Raw genomic sequence first — 19,790 nt, 5'->3', positions numbered from 1 at the left:
AAAGATAGGGGTGGGTTAGTATGAGACTTAGGGTACAGAGGGTTAGTAATAGAAAAAGTAACTGAAAAACTCACTGCTAGTAGTTATGCAAGGTTGTACCCTGCGACTTCCATATTATTTCAAGTCATCCCTTTGTCATTCTATTTATTACACCTGGAAGTTCACCATAAACAGTTTATTACTAACTTTAATAATACTAACTGTACACTTTGCATTACCACCATGTGATATATTCCAGTTTCTTATATGCAAATGCATATTATTTATTTATTTATTTTATCTATGTTGTCTGAGATTTGGAATAGCACTTGTTTCTCCATAGCTTGTGGACATTCAATACTGAAGGGTGGGTCAGAACTTTCCTATCTGCTTTGACTTTCAGCCTATAACTGTGTCTGATAAAATTCCAAAGCAGCCTAAGCCATGGATGAATTTTTAAATATTTAACATTCCTTTTCATTCACAATTTATTTTGACTACTAAAGCAGTGTTTTTTAAATGCCATAGAAGAGCTGATTATTGACCAAATAGTTATTTATTTTAAACAGAACTGAGTCACTCTGTCCTGGCTGTCTGTAGAGAGGATAGGATTGTTTCCTTACCCAAACAAAAAAGACAGTACAAGGATTTACTAAAACGAAGGACTGCTCATTGCAATCCTGTGCCTTTGGGCCTCTGTACAGTCTATGGCTACGGTGCAAATTCTTACACACTGATGGTTCAGAAATATGAACATTAATAATATGGGGGGAAGGGTTACAAAAGTAAGGCAGAATGTATATGGCAAGGCTACAACTCATTCTACCAGAAAAGATATTGCCAGTGTGCAAACTGAAAATTCCATGGCTTGCTGCATACTCCAGGAAAAATGGCTTACCAGAAGTTTTATGTTTAAAGGAACCCAAAGTGACAGAGATATAGAGGCTGCCATATTTATTTCCTTTTAAACAATGCACATTGCCTGGCTGTCCTGCTGATCCAAAGAAGAAACATCTGATCTGCATGCTTGTTCAGGGTCTATGGCTAAAAGTATTAGCTGCAGTGGATTAGTAGGGCATCCAGGCAATGTGCATTCTGTATCTTTAAAAGGAAATACATTTGTCAGCCTCCATGTGTCTCTCACCTTGGGTTCTGTTTAATATTTACTACGATGCATCATGGTACAGAGGCCAACTGAGATATAATTCTGCACACAGATTCATTAACATGGCTTCTCATCAAACATTGGTCTGCAATTGCACTTGTGATGGCATGAACAAGTTCTCACTTAAGCAGGACCAGGCCAAGGCAGAGGCGAGAGAGGCTCCAGCCTCAGGGCGCAGTATAGGAGGGGGCGCACAACTCACTCAGCTATCATTCCCCTATTGTGTTTGAAGCAGAGAGAAATAAGAAAAGGGGATACTTGGCAGTGGCTGCAAGCCAGATAACTAGAGATTAAGGTGTTGGGGGCCCTGGGGTGCCTCTTAGTCTAATAGCAATCAGTGTGTGACAGCTGGGGTGGGAAGGATGGAGGGACGCACTTTGGTGTCTCAGCCTTGGGTGCTGGAGGACCTTGTCCCGGCTCTGCACTTCAGCAGATCATACAAAGCAGGATTACATATGTGGAAAACACTCTTCTGTCTTCAAGAAACTAAACCTACAAGAAACACTATTCACATACAAAGAAAGTGGCTGTAAGATTGCAGGTTAAAAGGAGTACATACAGTTCCTATTATATACTTCTTGCTATAAGTATACATACAGTAGATGTGAGTTACAATCTGTAAGCTAATGTATCTGTAAGCTAATGTATCAGCTATTTTCATTTGAATATTTGAGGATCAGAGAAATACATTGTATTTTTTGTCTTTCAGGAAAACATATCCGCTCTCTGTTTCTCTGAGCGTAGCATCAATTGTGATTGGAGCTACTGTAGCAGCCAGGTATGATATTGTCAAGATCTTTCTTGCCCCAGAACTGAGGGCCATTGATCCAAGTTTCCAGAGGTCTCTTCTCTTTTACTTAAAGAGGAACTATCTTACAATTTAAAACACATACAAATAAGAAGTAAATTTCTTCCAGAGTAAAATGAGCCATAAATGACTTTTCCCCTATGATTCTGTAGAATGAGACTAATTCAGTGTGACTTCTAGAATATCCTTGAAGACATTCATCACTAATTTAAGTGATGAAACTAATGAAGTCATTTGGCTTAGTAGTGATTAGCAGTCTTTTAGAATACTCTATTGGAAATAAGTCTGCTGAAACAGACTTATTTCCAGTAAAAAGATGTGAGCCTTAAAGGGGCACTATGGCGAAAAATTGTAAAATCTAAAATATGTGCAAACATAGACAAATAAGGAGTACATTTTTCCAAAGTAAAATGAGCCATAAATTACTTTTCTCCTATGTTGCTGTCACTTACAGTACGTAGTAGAAATATGACATTAGGTTAGTCCATCTCTTCATGGGGGATTCTCAGCATGGCCGTTATTCTTTACAAAGACATTCCCTGAAAAAGATTTATAAAATTATGCTGGCCAGCCTCCCTGCTCACGTACACTTTTTAGGCAGTTGGACGGAGCAACTGTCATTCACTAAATGCTTTTAAAAATAAAGAAAACCCTTAAGGCCCCGTTTACACTTAATCAGTTGGTACACGTTTTTTTTTCTTCTCCATAGCAGTGCATTTCAGTTAAAATGCGTTAAGTGTGAAAGGTGCCATAGGAAAACATGGGACTTACTTTGAAAATCAGTTGACCTTTCAGTTATAACTGAGAGAGCAACTGATTAAGTGTAAACGGAGCCTAAGAACCCCCCATATCCCTAAAGGTTTATGCTCTGCAGACACAGTTAACTGGTACAGACAAAACCAATTCGAACGTTTTTTTTTTTTCTGACTTCTTCTTTTCAAGGGTACATGGTTGGCACAGTCTACAGAGAAGCATTGGTACTGAGAGTGTACTAAACAGAAATCTGTTCTAAGCAATAGGGCTTTATCAATCAGAAACTGACCAAACATGCTTACTGCAATTTTAGAATCTTGTTTGTATGCAATAGGAAAGCAAGACCATTTTCTTCTTACAAAACTTGCCAAACCATAGAAGGACCTTGGAACATAGTATTAGCAGAGTATTTTACTGTATTAGCCATCAGTTAAAATAGGAAGTTTTGAATCAGGATGATACCATTTATCGGCTAACGTAAAAAAGAGAGCAAGCTTTCAACTTATAGGACTTCTTCAGACTCTATTCCTGTACAGTGACACAATGAAGGAAGCAAACAGCTTAAAATGCAACCGGATCTTTTCTGACAGGATGGACAGAAACGAACAGCTGGATTATCTAAAGAAGAACATTATTAACCACTTGCCGACCGCGCACTCATAACGCGCGTCGGCAAAGTGGCAGCTGCAGGACCAGCGACGCAGTTCTGCGTCGCCGGCTGCAGGCTAATTAATCAGGAAGCTCCTGTCAATTCACGGCGGGGGGCTCCGTGAATAGCCTGCGGGCTGCCGATCGCGGCTCGCAGGCTAAATGTAAACACAAGCGGAAATAATCCGCTTTGTTTACATTCGTACAACGCTGCTAACAGTAGCAGCGTTGTACCAGATCAGCAATCTCCGGCCAATCAGCGGCCGGGGATCGCTGTCACATGACAGGCAGGAGCCTGTTAGAGGCTGCACAGGACAGATCCATTCCTGTGCAGCCTCTGATCTCCGAGGGGAAGGGAGGGGGGTTTTGAGGTGCCCCCCCTGCAAACCTCAGCCAGCAGGAGCAATCAGACCCCCCCTACACATCATCCCCATAGGGGGAAAAAAGGGGGGCGATCTGGTCACTCTGCCTGCTACCTGATCTGTGCTGGGGGCTGCAGAGCCCACCCAGCACAGATCACAGAATACAGCGCTGGTCCTTAAGGGGGGGTAAAGCGTGGGTCCTCAAGTGGTTAAACAAGGATATAGTCATCTAAAGGCAGATGCCCAAATCAAAAAAGCTAACATCATCTAGGACTTAAATAGGAACTCCAGTGAAAATAATGTAATGAACAAAAGTGCTTACTTTTTACAATAATTATGTATAAATGATTTAGCCAGTGTTTGCCCATTGTAAAATCTTTCCTCTCACTGATTTACCTTCTGACATTTAGGCTACTTACACACTAAGATGTTGCATTTTAGGGGACGTTATGGTCGCATAACGTGCCCCTAACGCAATGCATGGTGGTGCGGGAGAGGACGTTAGAGTGAGCCGCGTTAGGCGGCTCTATCCGCATAAGGTCTCCCAGAGTGGCGCTGATTGGCCGGCGGGACCACGTGATGCGGAGCGAGACACTCCGCATAACGTGGTCCCGCCGGCCAATCAGTGGCCGCCAGTGCAGTGCATATTAAGTAGCCATGTGCGCGGCTAGTGTAGCGGCATCTCCCTGCCTCCTCTCCGCCCCCCACCGAGCATGTGCAAACAGTCTAACGTAGAACGCACAGCATGCTGCACTTTCACTACAATGTGCAGCGTTACATGTAATGCAACGTGGGCACTGTAAACAGCCCACTTGTGTTACATTGCTGTGCGTTGTAGGAGCGTTACAGGCTGCACTAACGTGCACCTGTAACGTCCCATTGTGAAAGCAGCCTTATCACATTGCAACATTTTTACTGCTTGTTAATAATTTTAAAAAGGACTATAAAAACTAATGCAATCTCAAAAAGGCAGAAAAAGATCTCTGAAAGGCCTGGTGCACACCAAAAACCGCTAGCAGATCCGCAAAATGCTAGCAGATTTTGAAACGCTTTTTCTTCTTTTTCTGTAGCGTTTCAGCTAGCGTTTTGCGGTTTTGTCTAGCGGTTTTGGTGTAGTAGATTTCATATATTGTTACAGTAAAGCTGTTACTGAACAGCTTCTGTAACAAAAAACGCCTGGAAAACCGCTCTGAAGTGCCGTTTTTCAGAGCGGTTTGCGTTTTTCCTATACTTAACATTGAGGCAGAAACGCATCCGCAATCCAAAATCTGCTGCAGCCCGGGAGTATGCGTTTCTGCAAAACGCCACCCGCTCTGGTGTGCACCACCCCATTGAAATGCATTACCCTAGCAGATCCGCACCCGCAAGCAGATCGCAAACCGCAGCGGAAACGCTCCGGTGTGCACTAGGCCAAAAAGCTTTATTGACACATGTAGAAAAACATCAAAACACACGATTCTTCAATATCACAGTGATAGGTCTTGAAAACACATTAGATTGGTTTGGATCAACAAGCGGTTGTAGCTTTGCGGGTATATAACTTCAAGGCAAAGCTACAACCGCTTGTTGATGTGTTTTGATGTTTTTCTACATGTGTCAATAAAGCTTTTTCAGAGATCTTTTTCTGCCTTTTTGAGATTGCATTAGTTTTTATAGTCCTTTTTAAAATTATTAACAAGTGTTGGTGGGCAAGGTGGATTGCCCTGAAAAAGGACTGTGTTTTGATCCTTCACAATATAAAGGACTGCACCCTAAAATATTTTGTATAAACATTTTTACTGCTGGCAGGTGATGTCAGTGGAAGTAGTTGCTGCTTAGTTTTTTGGCAGTTGAAAACATCTGTTATTTCCCACAATGCAACAAGGCTCCCACAGTGTGATGTCAGCACCATGGTCCTGACATCACACTGTGGGAGGGGTTTCACCACAATAACAGCCATACAGAGCCCCCTGATGATCCGTTTGAGAAAAGGAAAATATTTCTCATGGGAAAGGGGGCATCAGCTACTGGTTGGGATGAAGTTTAATCCTTGGTTACAGTTTCTCTTTAACTCATGACACATAAGCCAAACTAGGTACAGGGCAATGGGCATTTCCCACTGGTTGTCACCTACAACACACAACTACAAACCTTAAGAACGATTGCAAGATAACGTCAACCCATTTTACAAAAAGGATGACTAACAGAGGGATATTCCCCAAATCTCCTGTCTTGGCATATTGACAGCCACCCAGTCTAAAACAGATGATTGTCAGGAGTTCTTTGGATAGGCCAGACAAAAAAAGTGTGAGACCTGCAATCACATATCTACTCCACTGACAGGATATCAATACCAGGTACACCACAGAAATACAAAATATAAGACACCTTTTCTTGTGGTTTTACTAATCTGTCGTATCTGATCATGTGTGCAGAATGAATTTATGTAGGAGAAACAGGACACACTCTGCATAATCATATGAACAAGCACAGGTGCACTATTAACAATAACAAAAATGGCCCTTCCGTGCCTGCACATTTTTGTTCCCACAGACACAGCTTTAGTGACCTTCTGCTTACTACAAAAATATGAGTTGAAATTTATACATTGGTTCAAAACTGTAGATATAAGTTTGAACTGAGATAGCAGTTTTTTTTTTCAACTTAATTTTTATTGAATAAGTCTACATAAGAGCCATATAGAGAATACACAATAAAAAACAAACAAATAAGAAACAGAACCAGTTTTGAGGAACAGTAAGGTGTACCTTAACAATGACCTTAAATCCAACGCTTAATTATATGGCATAAAATAAAGCAGTAGGCTATATGGCAAATAAAACATGAACAGAATACAGTATAAGATATGCAAAACATCTGCAAGATGCTACATATATCATAACTACAGAGGAATTGAAGTGCCACATGTAAACTGCATACACAGTATAAACCACTGAGACTCCCACTCACCACCACTCAAGACAGTGTATTACCATTAATCCAGCTAGACCAATGAGGACAAACCCTGTTGGATGTGCTCTCATGGCATTGCAAACAGTAAGTGATTTGTTCTAAGAGGTAAATATTCTTAAACTTATGTCAGAGAGCAGAAATATTAACCCTAGGGTCCCTCTAAGCTGCAGCAATCAGGGCTTGAGTAACATTACAGAATTACAAGAGTAAAATATTTTGAGCCTCAGTGAGTGATGGCACACTGTTATGCAACAAGGCAACTCATAGGTCTGGGGAAACTGGAATCCCCAGCACCGAGACGCAAGGAGGAAACATTCATCCAATGCCTCCCTAACAAAGGTGCATAACCACCACAACACCCTGCAAAACAAACATCTGAGGAATTAAGCCCCCAACTAAGGAGGTGAGCAGGAGTATGGGACCAACCATAAAAAATTCTATAGCTCTTCTCCTTCATGGTACAGTTAATGGACACCTCTGCCATACCAAGGAGTACATAGTCCCATTCCTTCAGGGTCCAGGGGGTTCCAAAGCGAGCCTGCCAGTTCAGCATAGCTAGAAAAAAGACTTCCAGGCGTACAAGAAAGAAATCATTCCTGGCCTGTATGTTTAGAATTGAAACTCGCTAGCCATCCCTCCCGATGCTGTCTCAAAGCCTTCTCTCATTCTTTTCTATAGAAAACCCCTAATCTGCAAACATTTGAACAAATCTTTCTGTTGTACCCTTGCGGGTTGGGAGAGAAAAGCCAAAAAAAGTACCTGACATAGTTCACATTGCTTTACTTGCAGCAAGAAAAGCGATCTTTAATAGATGGATTTATAAAACAGAAGAATTAAAGCACATTATGTCTTTTGAACATCTAGACGCTACAATTAATAAAGACAAAGGAACAAAAAGATTTTTCTCAGGGCTGTGGAGTCGGTCCAAAAATCCACCGACTCCGACTCCGACTCCTCAGTTTAGGATTCCACCGACTCCGACTCCTCGACTCCGACTCCCCTAATTTGCATATTACAATTCTGTTGATTAAAAGTATGTAACATGAAATTCGTCTCTTAACTGCCAACGCTTAGGAATTTTACAAGACAACTGAAGTGAGAAGGATATGTAGACTACTATATTTATTCCCTTTAGACTAAAACTAGTCCTTGGTAAGAGTACCTGTAAAAGGTACAAACCGGAACAAAGAACATCTATCAGGCCCTAGGCAATGTAAGTGTGGGTACATGTAAGAATGATGTGCAGGTACTCTGCAGGGGAATGAGGAGATTGTAAACAGACAACACCTCTGTGTTCAATGTGCACAGCATTCTCAGTGGATTCCCTGCAGCTCTGTGGGGAGTGCATATGTAGAGTATAGTACTACTGTGTAACAAAGTAAACCTGAGACAGATGAAATTAAAGTTTTATACATACCTGGGGCTTCCTCCAGCCGCCTTCAGGATAATCAGTCCCTCGTTGTCCTCCTCCACCACCTGGATCTTCTGCTATGAGTCCAGGTACTTGAGCCAGTCGGCGTAGTGCGCATGCACACACTGCACCGCCAGGAGCATACTACACCTGTGCAGCACTATTGCGCAGGTGCAGAACGCTCCTGGCTGTGGGAGCGGCATGCAGCCGGACAGCGCTGACTGGCTGAAGTACCAGGACTCAGAAGCAGAAGATCCGGGTGGTGGAGGACAGCAAGGGACTGATTAGCCTGAAGGGGGCTGGAGGAAGCCCCAGGTATGTATAAAACTTTACTTTTCATCCGTCTCAGTTACCCTTTAATTTGTAGTCACCAATCCAAATTTTAACAACATATCAAATTATTTGATTTCATCAGCAAAGGGAGTGCATACATTTGCATAAATCAGCATCAATGCAGAATTATTTCCAACTCATTAACCATCTCTATTAGTGACACGGCTACACATCAGGCTTTATTCTTACAGCATAGATGTTATTTAGTATATATAAGAGATTCCTGTGTACACATCATATATACAGTCACAATCAGATATGTATATCTGACCTTAAAAATACGGGGACTGCTTTATTGAAGCAGCACAAGTAACTAATTTTGATTGGTTTATTTCATTTTTGTGGACTAAGCACAGCTATTACTGTATATATACATTATTTTTAATGACTATTATCTGAGAAATAGAACATTTTATCATATTTTCTATTTTAATTACAGTTACAAATTCATTAGGAGTCGGAGTCGGTGCATTTTTTCCCGACTCCGACTCCAGGCACCCAAAATTGCCCGACTCCACGACTCCGACTCCACGACTCCGACTCCACAGCCCTGATTTTTCTCCAGATGGAAGCCCTTCATTTTACATAACTTTTCTGCAAGTGAACAGAAAAAAATTTGATGACGCCTTTGAAATATTCCTCTTGGTATCTCTAATGACACATATTGGGTGCATTAGAGAGACTGGAATTAGTATAGCTTGTAGGACAGCCGATACAAGTTATGGATAGAACTTTTCTGTAGCTTCTTGGAGCAAAATAGAGAGCTGGCTGAGGGTGGGTGGGGAGAGATAGGATCTGTTTTTTTTATTGTAAACTATACAATTCTTTCTTGATAGTTGTATGCAAACACTTTAAACTCAAAAAATGCAAATAAAATATGTTTAAAAAACAATTTGAACAACTCTGAGGAAGGGAGATAAAATTTAGTCTGAACTTGTGGTCAAGGAAGAAGCTTGTTATCTGCAAAAAAAAATCTCCAACAGTGGTAAAACCTCTTGCCTCCCATTCCCTCCACTACCTCGTCCCACAACCAGGCAAGAATTCTTTATTACAGACAAAGGACTCCAGAGGCGATCTCAGGCTAAGGAGGCCCGGTCTCTTAGCTAAGGGTTTCCAGAATAGGATAGCAATTTTTTGTGCTGGTATGATGTTAATGGAATTTAATTGGCAATTTATTTTCAGCCTAGAACAAATATTGTATCCACTCCTGACGGCCCAAGAGGGAATCTCACACCAATGTGGACACGTAAACAAGAGTAAAGACCCAAATGAGGCTTTAAACACTATACAAAAACTGAATATATTAACATTTTAAAACTTTTAAACAAAGGTCTATATGTTTTTTTTTCTGACTTTAAGAGTAGTTAAACTTTAACTTTTACTAGTGTATATAAAATCTGCTGAGAATGCAAAGGACATATAATCAAAGGTGGTCATCAAAGGGTAACATATCTGTGGGCTGTGGCCATGAGTACGTGTGAGTAGGGCCAATGTCCACACCTGGGACTGCACTAAATGAACAGTGACTGAAAGGACAACTGTAGTGAGAGGTATATGGAGGCTGCCATATTTATTACCTTTTTAAGCAATACCAGTTGCCTGGCTTTCCTGCCCATCCTCTGCCTCTAATACTTTTAGCCATACACCCTGAACAAGCATGCAGCAGATCAGATGTTTGTGACATTATTGTCAGATCTGAAAAGATTAGCTGCGTGCTTGTTCCTGGTGTTATTCAGATACTACTGCAGTTAAATAGACCAGCATGGCTGCCAGGCAACTGGTATTGCTTAAAATGAAATAAATATGGCAGCCTCCATATACTTCTCACTGCAGTTGTCCTTTAAAACACCACAAAAGATTCTTACCTGTTTTGGCCCGGAGAGACTTTGTCAGGGGAGATTCCAATGAAAGTGCTGTGAGTGCAAAAGTGCAGATTGCAAGGTGCTGAAGTTGCCAAGGACTAAGAAATAAAGTGCAATACATAAATCAACCAATGTAAATGCAATGGAGAAAAAACAGATGTTCTGGCAAGCGTATGATAAAGCTTGAGAACTCCTTCCACCCGTGCTGCTTGTATGCAACTGACTTTTGGATATTTTACTAACTAGGAACTGCTTGATCAGTACCCTGCAGCCTGACTGGAAATCTTGACTGGTGGGACTCAGGATGGGGAGGAGTCTCTCCCTGTGATTGGCGTACACTCACTGAAGCCAATTGCATAAGTGGAAGAAGATCTCAAGCTTTATCATGAGTTTGCTAGAACTTACATCCATTCTTCATTACATTCACTTATTTGATATGTATTGGACTTTATGTCTTAGTACTTTTTAACTTCAGCACCTTGCAACCAGTACTTTAGCACTCAGCACTTTCACTGGGATCTCCCCTGATGAAGCCCCTCCAAGGTGAGACATATAGGGAATTTTTGTGGTGTGTTAAGTAACTTTTTATTTATTGCAGTCTCAGATGTGTGGTAGGTGGACTTGGGCTCTACTCACGCATACTCCTGGTCACAGACCAAATATACATTACCATATGATGACCACCTGCACTGTTTATGTAACACTTTAGACACCCTTTGAATAGTCCTCAGATTTTAGATATACCAGTACAAGTTACATTTTAACATTTGTGATTCATATTGAGGGGCATTGCCACCCCATTTGTGCTTTGTTATAGCAGACCAGTAATTTCACATATGTATTCATGAAATGCTATTTATGTTTCTTTTCAGCTTTGATCTGTCTTTTTCTTGGGATGGATACATATTTGTGTTCGTGAACGACTTATTCACAGCTGCATATGGTGTGTATATAAAAGAAAAAACTGACCCGAAGGTAATTATTTGCTAAAAAATCTATACCAGTCAGTGTTATGTTCCTCAAACCTCTTCTTAACCACTTCAGCTGCATAGACGAGATAGTTACTGTTACTGCTACGGTTGCTACAGCTGTAGGGATGTGAGTATCATGTCTGTGCACTCAACCGGGTGCCGCAAGTGATTGTATGTGTGTCCTCCTGATGGCCCACAAAGCAGGAAGGATTGGTGGAAGGAGATGTGTCCCCTGAGCCAATCCGTGCCTGTTTAGTAAGAATGATTACTGCTACATTCAGGAAGTACATGACTTTCTGTAATGATCATGCATGCATGTGCATGTGACCCCACCCCCCCCCCCCCCCCACTGCAGCACTGAGTGGTCAAAAGGATCATGTAGCGTTGACGTTGTGGTGCAATGCGATTGCGCAATCGCACCACAACAAAAACGCTGGTCTACAGTGTGAAACCGGCCAGAACAAGCATGCAGATCTGATATTTCTGACTTAAGTATGTCTGGATAAGCTGCATGCTTGCTTCAGGTATGTGATTCAAACACTCCTGCAGCCAAAGAGGTCAGCAGAAATGCCAGGCCACCGATATTGCTTAAAAGGAAATAAATATGGCAGCCACCATATGCCTCTCACTTCAGGTGTATTTTAAAGAAGAGAAATCTTCCCAGAGCCATATTATAGTGTTGTAGGTGGTACATGTGAAACTGGCAAATGGTTACTATTTATTTTGCAAATCCTTACCAATTTACAAACTGATATTAATTTAATTGTTTCTGTCCCAAGAATTTTTTTTATTTTCATTGCACAAAAAAAAAGGTCTAATATTTTATTATTTATAATTTGTTGTAATATCAGGGCTTTACCATAAGGCACCGGAAGCAGGTGCCTAAAGGCGCCTGATGATGGAAAGGCAGCTCATTCCACTCCCCAAGCGCCTCTCTCCCTCCTTCCACATGCAGAGTACTGATGAGAGTGTAAATGAGAGCAGTGCTGGTCGTAATGGAAAAATCTACGCTTACGGATCATTACGCGTAATTTTACGCTATTACGCATTACGCAATTACGGTTACGGCGTAGGAAATTATCTACGGTTCATCACTGTAATTACGCGTTAACTTACGCAGTTACGCTTAAGGATACCGTAATGTAGGCGCTTACACTACGATGTTACGCGTAGTGCCGTAATACCCATTAATGCGTATTTTTTGACGCATACGGACGATGTGTACGCAATAGCCATCAATGTGACAGTTATTGCGTACACATCATTCGCATGCGTCAAAATGTACGCTTATACTGAAGGGCGGGAGATGATACTATTGGTTGCTTAGGATGTTGACTGGTTGGCTACTCTTAGAAAAGAAGAGTTTTTACGTTAGTAATTACGCGTAAAATTACGCGTAAGTCTTCGTAAAATTACGCATACCTAGCAATTACAGTAGACAGCGTAATTACGATACCACTTAACTGCTTACGCGTAAATAATTACGCGTAAGACCGTAAGTTACGCGTAGCACTTACGCGTAAATTTACATTGAATTACGATGCGTAATTACGCTCATGCGTAATTTCGGCCCAGCACTGAATGAGAGGTTACACACCCTGCTCTCTGCATTCCACTGATGAGATCTCCCTTTAGTTGGGGGCACCACTAGCTACTTAATGCTGAGGTTCTTTCAGCTATCTAATACTGGGGACACCTGTAGCTACCTGTGATGGGCAAGGGAAGTAAGAGAGAAGTGGCAGCTGGGCCAGCGAGCACACTTGCAGTGCAGTTTGGTGGGGAGTTTTAGGTTCATGGAGGGAGAAGTCTGAGGTGCCAGCACATCTGTGGCTATAGGCTCCTGTAAGGTAAATCTGGGCCTGTTTGATATAGTTGCCATGGCCTATTGATTCACTTTCAACTGTCGTTTTAGTGACATGTCTGCTGTAACACTTTTATTGTTATTAGCTAAAATATATTGTTTGTGATTTGTATTTATAAGTTTTCAACACAGCATAGATTTTACTTAGTCTTCAGTTCTAATGTCTATTATGTTTTGTACTGTTGCAGGAATTGGGGAAATATGGTGTCCTTTTTTACAATGCTGGTTTCATGATTTTGCCCACTTTTCTTCTAACCTTATGGAATGGTGAATTTGAGAAAGTAAGTTGTTTAACACTATCCAGTAGACAATATTATTCAGAACTGTACCTTGAAAACAAACTACCTAAGCCCACCCACCCACCCACTGACCAGTATTATATCCTTCTGAGCATGTGCTCACTCTGCTACCAGCACTAGAGGTGTATGAGCACAGATTTTTGTACCCCGTCTCAGCCTGACCCCATCAGGTTTCTCTCCAAACCCCATTCATTACTATCCATTTTCTCCTCTTCCAGTCCATCCACTCCAATTTTCTATCCATCCCCATCTGATTTCTGCCTCCCAGTGAGCATCATTGCTATAGCTTAGAAGTGGGGCCAAACAATGGGCATAACCAGGCCTGGATTTACCTCACTGCAGTGGAGCCTATTGGCACAGATGTCCTGGAACCTTAGACTTTGCCCCCAAAGAACCAACAATCCCCCACAAAACTGCACCACAAGTGTGCTGGCTGGCCCTGCTGTCACTTCTCCCTTACCTGTCATATGTAGCTACAGGTGCCCCTTAGTGTTAGGTAGTGTTGGGCGAACACCTGGATGTTCGGGTTCGGGCCGAACAGGCCGAACATGGGCCAGATGTTCGGCATGTTCGGCCCGAACCCCGAACTCAATGGAAGTCAATGGGACCCCCGAACATGCCCATTTTGGGGGCCCTATGGGGTCGCAGGCATAAGGGGGGAGCATGCCCCGATCGCGGGGGGGTCGGAAATTCCCCCCACCCCCTCCGCTAGCGCACCCCCCTCTGCCCGCTTCCCCATAAAAAAGTTTAATGCAAGTTAAATCCGGTGGCTGGCAGTGGAGTGAGGAGGAGGAGTCCGAGTAGGATAGTGACGCGATGAGGCCGGGCAGCGGGCGGTTCAGCGGTAGTACCCTTGTGGTACTTCCGCCCTTTCTCTGACCTCACGTCCTCTGCATACGAGGGTACGCGTCACGCGTACCCTCGTATGCGTCATCACGTAGAGGACGTGAGGTCAGAGAAAGGGCGGAAGTACCACAAGGGTACTACCGCTGAACCGCCCGCTGCCCGGCCTCAACGCGTCACTCTCCTACTCTGAATCCTCCTCCTCACTCCACTGCCAGCCACCGGTACTATTTAACTTGCATTAAACTTTTTTTATGGGGAAGCGGGCAGAGGGGGGAGCGCTAGCGGAGGGGGTGGGGGGAATTTCCGACCCCCCCCGCGCGATCGGGGCATGCTCCCCCCTTATGCCTGCGACCCCATAGGGGGGCCGTATTCGGCTGAACAGGGCCCTGTTCGGCCGAACAGGGGCCCTGTTCAGCAGGCCATTGAGCAGTTCGGGCGAACCCGAACAGTTTGGCCGAACACCATTAGGTGTTCGGCCGAACTCGAACATCACCCGAACAGGGTGATGTTCTGCAGAACCCGAACAGTGGCGAGCACTGTTCGCTCAACACTAGTGTTAGGTAGCCAGTAATATCCTAAATATTAAGTAGCTAGAGGAGCTCCCAAGTATTACGTAGCTGAAGGAACATCAGTATTAAGTAGCTAGAGGTGCCCCTGATTGAAGGGAGACTTGTTCAGTGGAATGCAGAGAGCAGGGTGAGTAATCTCTCATTTATGCTCTCATCAGGACTCTGCATAGGGAGGGAGGGAGGCGTTCAGAGCGAGACGTGAGACGTCTTTCCATCATCAGGCACCTGTAGGCACGTGCCTACAGTGCCTTATGGTAAATCCGGCCCTGACTGCAAGTGATATATCCACTATGCCACCTTGCTGATACCACAGGCCATGGAGCGAACTATAAAATGGGTAAATTATATTCAGTGTTAATAAGTGAGTACTGTACTGCCTAGTGCCTAGCCTTACACTATACTTGATCACTAACCGATAAATAACCATTTTTCTTTTAGGCAATACATTTTTCTGAGTGGACAGACATTACATTTGCTTTCCAATTCACCCTGTCCTGTTTGATGGGGTAAGTTGTAGATGTACATGCAATTTCTACTTCTTTGTGCAGACAGTGGCCAAGGTTATATGGAAAGTTAACTGCAGCCCAAGCATGTAAAAAAGATCAACAGATGCTGAAGATGTAACATTTGTTCATTTATATCAGGTTTAACAGCATGGCCAATTATACTAAAGTTAATGGGATGTCTATACTGTCACTCCTGATTACTGTATCGCCTTATGTATAATTGCTATGTAATAATAGTTCTCTGTAACAATCTGATCACACAGTAAGACCAATGTCATTTGCACAAGCTAATATTCCAGTGGTTTAGTGGTTTAATGTTTCAGATCTTGCACAATGTCATACAGATGTATATATTTATACACTGCGCACACAAAATGAAGGGAACACTTAGGGCCTGTTTCCACTAGCCCACGCGCACGGCTGTGAGACGCGCGGCGGTACTTCCGGGTCTGCAGTTACGCAGACGAATCCCAGAAGCCGTGCCATGCATGGCTATGGGATTCCCTGCCTCCCACATGAAAACTGATGGCAATGTCGGCCGAATCGCTAGGGCAAGCAATTCGGCCGTCGGCGCTATAATTTCCTATGGCAGTTTCCCCAAGCGATTTGCCTGCGGGGAAATGCTACGGATTCGGCCCAGTTTCCGCGCTAGTGGAAACGGACCCTAAAACAACACAATGAAATCAAACTGTCCACTTAGGTAGCAACACTGACAATCAATTTCACATACTGTTGTGCAAATGCAATAGACAACAGGTGGAAAATTATAGGCAATTAGCAAGACATCCGCAATAAAGGAGTGGTTCTGCAGGAGGTGACCACAGACCACTTCTCAGTTCCTATGCTTTTTGGCTGATGTTTTGGTCACTTTTGAATGCTGGTAGTGCATTCACTCTAGTGGTAGCATGAGATGGAGTCTACAACCCACACAAGTGGCTTAGGTAGCGCAGCTCATTCAGGATGGCACATCAATGCAAGCTGTGGCGAGAAGATTTGCTGTGTCTGTCAGCGTAGTGTCCAGAGAAGGAGGCATTAACAGGAGACAGGCCAGTACATCAGAAGATGTGGAGGAGGCCGTAGGAGTGAAACAACCCAGCAGCAGGACCTGGGCTTTTGTGCAAGGAGGAACAGGAGGAGCACTGCTAGAGTCCTGTAAAATGACCTCCAGAGGACAACAAATGTGCATGTGTCTGCTCAAACGCACAGGCCTCCATGTGATCTCCAGAGGTAGCCTGATGAGATTCTCAGACCCCTTGTGAGACCATATGCTGGTGTGGTTGGTCCTGTGTCAGAGCCCTATTATCCACCAGGCAACAGAGGCAGTTGCTTTGATCTAGTAAAAGGTCAGGGGCCCTGTTGTCCCCCAAAAGATTGATTGCCCCTGTTCATGTAACTCTTTATCGTTATGTTCATTTAACTCTTTGTTTATTAAAACAAAGTCTGCAGGAATGCTCTCTGTAAAATAAATACAACACATCCAGTGTTTCTCTCCTGGATACTCTTTCCCCCTCTCCTTAGCTTGTAAAGCTGTCAGACACAGGCTGGAGGCTGGACTGACTAACGCTATCTGTGTGATCTCTGGTCAGCTTTAAAACAGCAGAAGCTGCTTGCTAGCCAGGAAGGATATGGGTCCTATTGAGGCAAACCTGAAGCGAAAATAAACTTATGAGATAATGAATTGTATGTGTAGTACAGCTAAGAAATATGACATTAGTAGCGAAGAAAAGAGTCTCATGTAGTTTTCCAGTATAAGAAGAGTTAAAAAAAAAAACCTCCAGTTTCTATGCAAAAGAGCTTCTCTGAGAGCTTCCACCCACTGGGTTGAAAACAGTCTTATTTTCTGAAGCACTTAAACAACCAAGAAACAGTGAGAGGCAGCTTGAGATAAGATTTTACTGCAGGGAAGTTCAAAAGGGCATTAGCTCTGCTCTGTTTTATAGTTTAAAGGGACTCAGAGCTCAAAAAACAAAAAAAAGGGTAGCGGAGGACGGCGGCGTGGGAGCGATCCGAGCGGATGGGCTGCAGGAAGCCCCAGGCATGTATAAATATTTTTTGAGCTCACACTTTAAAAGACAAAGGGCTCGATTTACAAAGTGGTGCTAACCCAGTTAGAGACTTTAGGCGTGATAACCATTGCACCACGCTGGTGAAAAGCCAGTTTAGGTGTGATAAGTTTAGGTGTGATAAGTTTAGATAAGTTTAGATCGCGCGCAAAGTCCCGCACGCAAAGCAGCGCCATTAAACTCTATGTGAAGTGCACCAGACTTTGCTAGCGCAAAACTTTTGATCAGCTGTGCACTGCGGTGCTAACCCAGTTGGTGCTTAAACTTATCATGCCTAAACTTATCACGCCTAAACTTATCATGCCTAAACTTATCACGCCTAAACTTATCATGCCTAAACTTATCACACCTAAACTTATCACACCTAAACTTATCATGCCTAAACTGAGTTCAGGCATGATAAAGGGCTTTTCACCAGCGTGCTAACTGTTAGCACCGCTTTGTGAATCAGGCCCATAGTGTGGCTTCTAAACTGCAAATATGACAGAATAATGCAATGTTATAAAAAAAAAGCTATATGACTGAAAATAAAAATATGAGACCCTTTTATTTGCTATTCCTTATACGTATTTCTCATACGATTCATGATATCATACACTTTTGCTTCAGGTTTGCATTTCAAGGTCCATCTTCCCTAGTTTGGCCGGGCAGCCAGCTTCTTCCTTTCAAGAGGCCACTGTGGTCTTGCTTGCTGGCCTTCAAGGTTGCAGCATTTCTTGTAGCCTTTGTTATATCTGTGTCTCAACCAGGGACGAATTTACCATAAGGCACTGTAGCCATGTGCCTACAGGTGCCAGATGATGGAAAGGCAGCTCTCTCTACTCCCCTAGTGTCTCCTTCTCTCCTTCCCTATGCAGAGTCCCAAACAGAGAGTACATAATAGGTTACTCACCCACTTTTTGGCAGGGCCGGATTTAGGCCAAGGCCACCTAAGCCATGGCCTAGGGCACCACAGGAGGAAGGGCACCAAAGCAGCAGGCTAAACTAGTGCAGCATTGCAAATGCTGCAATGCAGAGAGGTCAGGCGGGCGCCTGACCGTGGTACTCTGCTACTAGCTGCAGCAGCCACCTTGCTCTTTGTGCACGTTTGCATTGTGGCCGGCGGCTATGGACTTAAGCAGCATTAGAGACGGAAAGGAAGAGGACTGGTCGGGTCGCCGCTGATCCTGAGGTCTGCAAGGAAGTAAGCCGACACTTGGTTGGAGAGCGGTGAAACGCAAAGGGCGACGTCACTACCGGCGGATGTGGAGAGGGAAGGACGGAGTATCTCCGCGCGAGCTTTGAACCTAGCTGCGCTATTGATCCTTCTCTTTCCTTCTTATTCCGGAACGGATTACACTACAGGAGGAAAAGGCACCATCTTCGGTTGGGGTATTTGATCCAGTCTAGAGGTACTGTCACGAGACTTGTGTAAGACGGGCAATTCACTGTGGGTTGAGAAAGGCGTTGCCGCCCCTACAGTGCTTCCCCGCATTTGATGCTCGACTGATCTAATATTGTGATTATCTACATTATATCATTTTGGTTCATCATTCTGAGCGCCAGGTGCTCCCACTACAAATTGGAAAGGAAGAGGAAGCTTCTGCACTGGAGACGAGCACAGAAATGAGTGAAACTGATGGCTGATGCAGTGTGAAGGCGAGCTGGCTACCTACAGTATACTAAAAGGTGGGGGGGGGGGGGGGGGATGGAGGGATTAAGGGAGTCATCTGGCTACCTATACTGAAGGGAAATGGGGGAGGAGTGATTTGGCTGCCTATACTGGGGGGGGGGGTCATCAGGCTACCTATACTATAGGGAAGGGGGAGGGGTCATCTTGCTACCTATACTGAAGAGGGCGGCTGGGGACAGTGGCCTAGGGCGGTAACGAGTACCAATCCGGCCCTGCTTCTCGGCATATCACTGATGAGATCTCCCTTCAGTCGGGAGCACCGCTACCTACTTAACCACTTGCCGACCGCCCACAGCCCATGGGCGGCGGCAAAGTGGATGCCTTAAGGACCGCAATACGCCTTAGGGCATTGCGTCCTTTTCCTATGCCGGGGGAGCGATCGCGTCATTGATGACGCGCGCTTCCCCCGGCAACTGGCTCCGCCCACCCGCCGTAACATCCTGCCGGCCATACGGAAGCGCCGGCGGGATGTTAACCCCGCGATCGCCCCTACAAAGTGTATAATACACTTTGTAATGTATACAAAGTGTATTATACAGGCTGCCTCCTGCCCTGGTGGTCCCAGTGTCCGAGGGACCACCAGGGCAGGCTGCAGCCACCCTAGTCTGCACCCAAACACACTGATCTGACCCCCCCCGCCCACTGATCGCCCACAGCACCCCTCAGACCCCCCTGCCCTCCCCCCAGACCCCTGTTTGCACCCAATCACCCCCCTAATAACCCATCAATC

The 19,790-nt window shown here is 44.0% G+C and overlaps 1 protein-coding gene across 1 annotated transcript in view; it reads left to right on the top strand.

Moving 5' to 3' along the window:
* LOC137518962 (nucleotide sugar transporter SLC35D2-like) overlaps positions 1-19,790 on the top strand; it is a 140,403-nt gene that overhangs the window by 68,400 nt on the left and 52,213 nt on the right. Inside the window, exons 7-10 of the mRNA XM_068237472.1 lie at positions 1,854-1,922; positions 11,146-11,248; positions 13,294-13,386; positions 15,258-15,325. Of these exons, the coding sequence (XP_068093573.1) occupies positions 1,854-1,922; positions 11,146-11,248; positions 13,294-13,386; positions 15,258-15,325 (333 nt within the window). The remainder of the gene's footprint in view (positions 1-1,853; positions 1,923-11,145; positions 11,249-13,293; positions 13,387-15,257; positions 15,326-19,790) is intronic.

Source organism: Hyperolius riggenbachi, chromosome 1 (genome assembly GCF_040937935.1).
Source record: "Hyperolius riggenbachi isolate aHypRig1 chromosome 1, aHypRig1.pri, whole genome shotgun sequence".
Lineage (NCBI taxonomy): Eukaryota > Metazoa > Chordata > Amphibia > Anura > Hyperoliidae > Hyperolius > Hyperolius riggenbachi.
The sequence above is the reverse complement of the archived record's forward strand: the minus strand, read 5'-3'. Positions and strand labels throughout refer to the sequence as shown.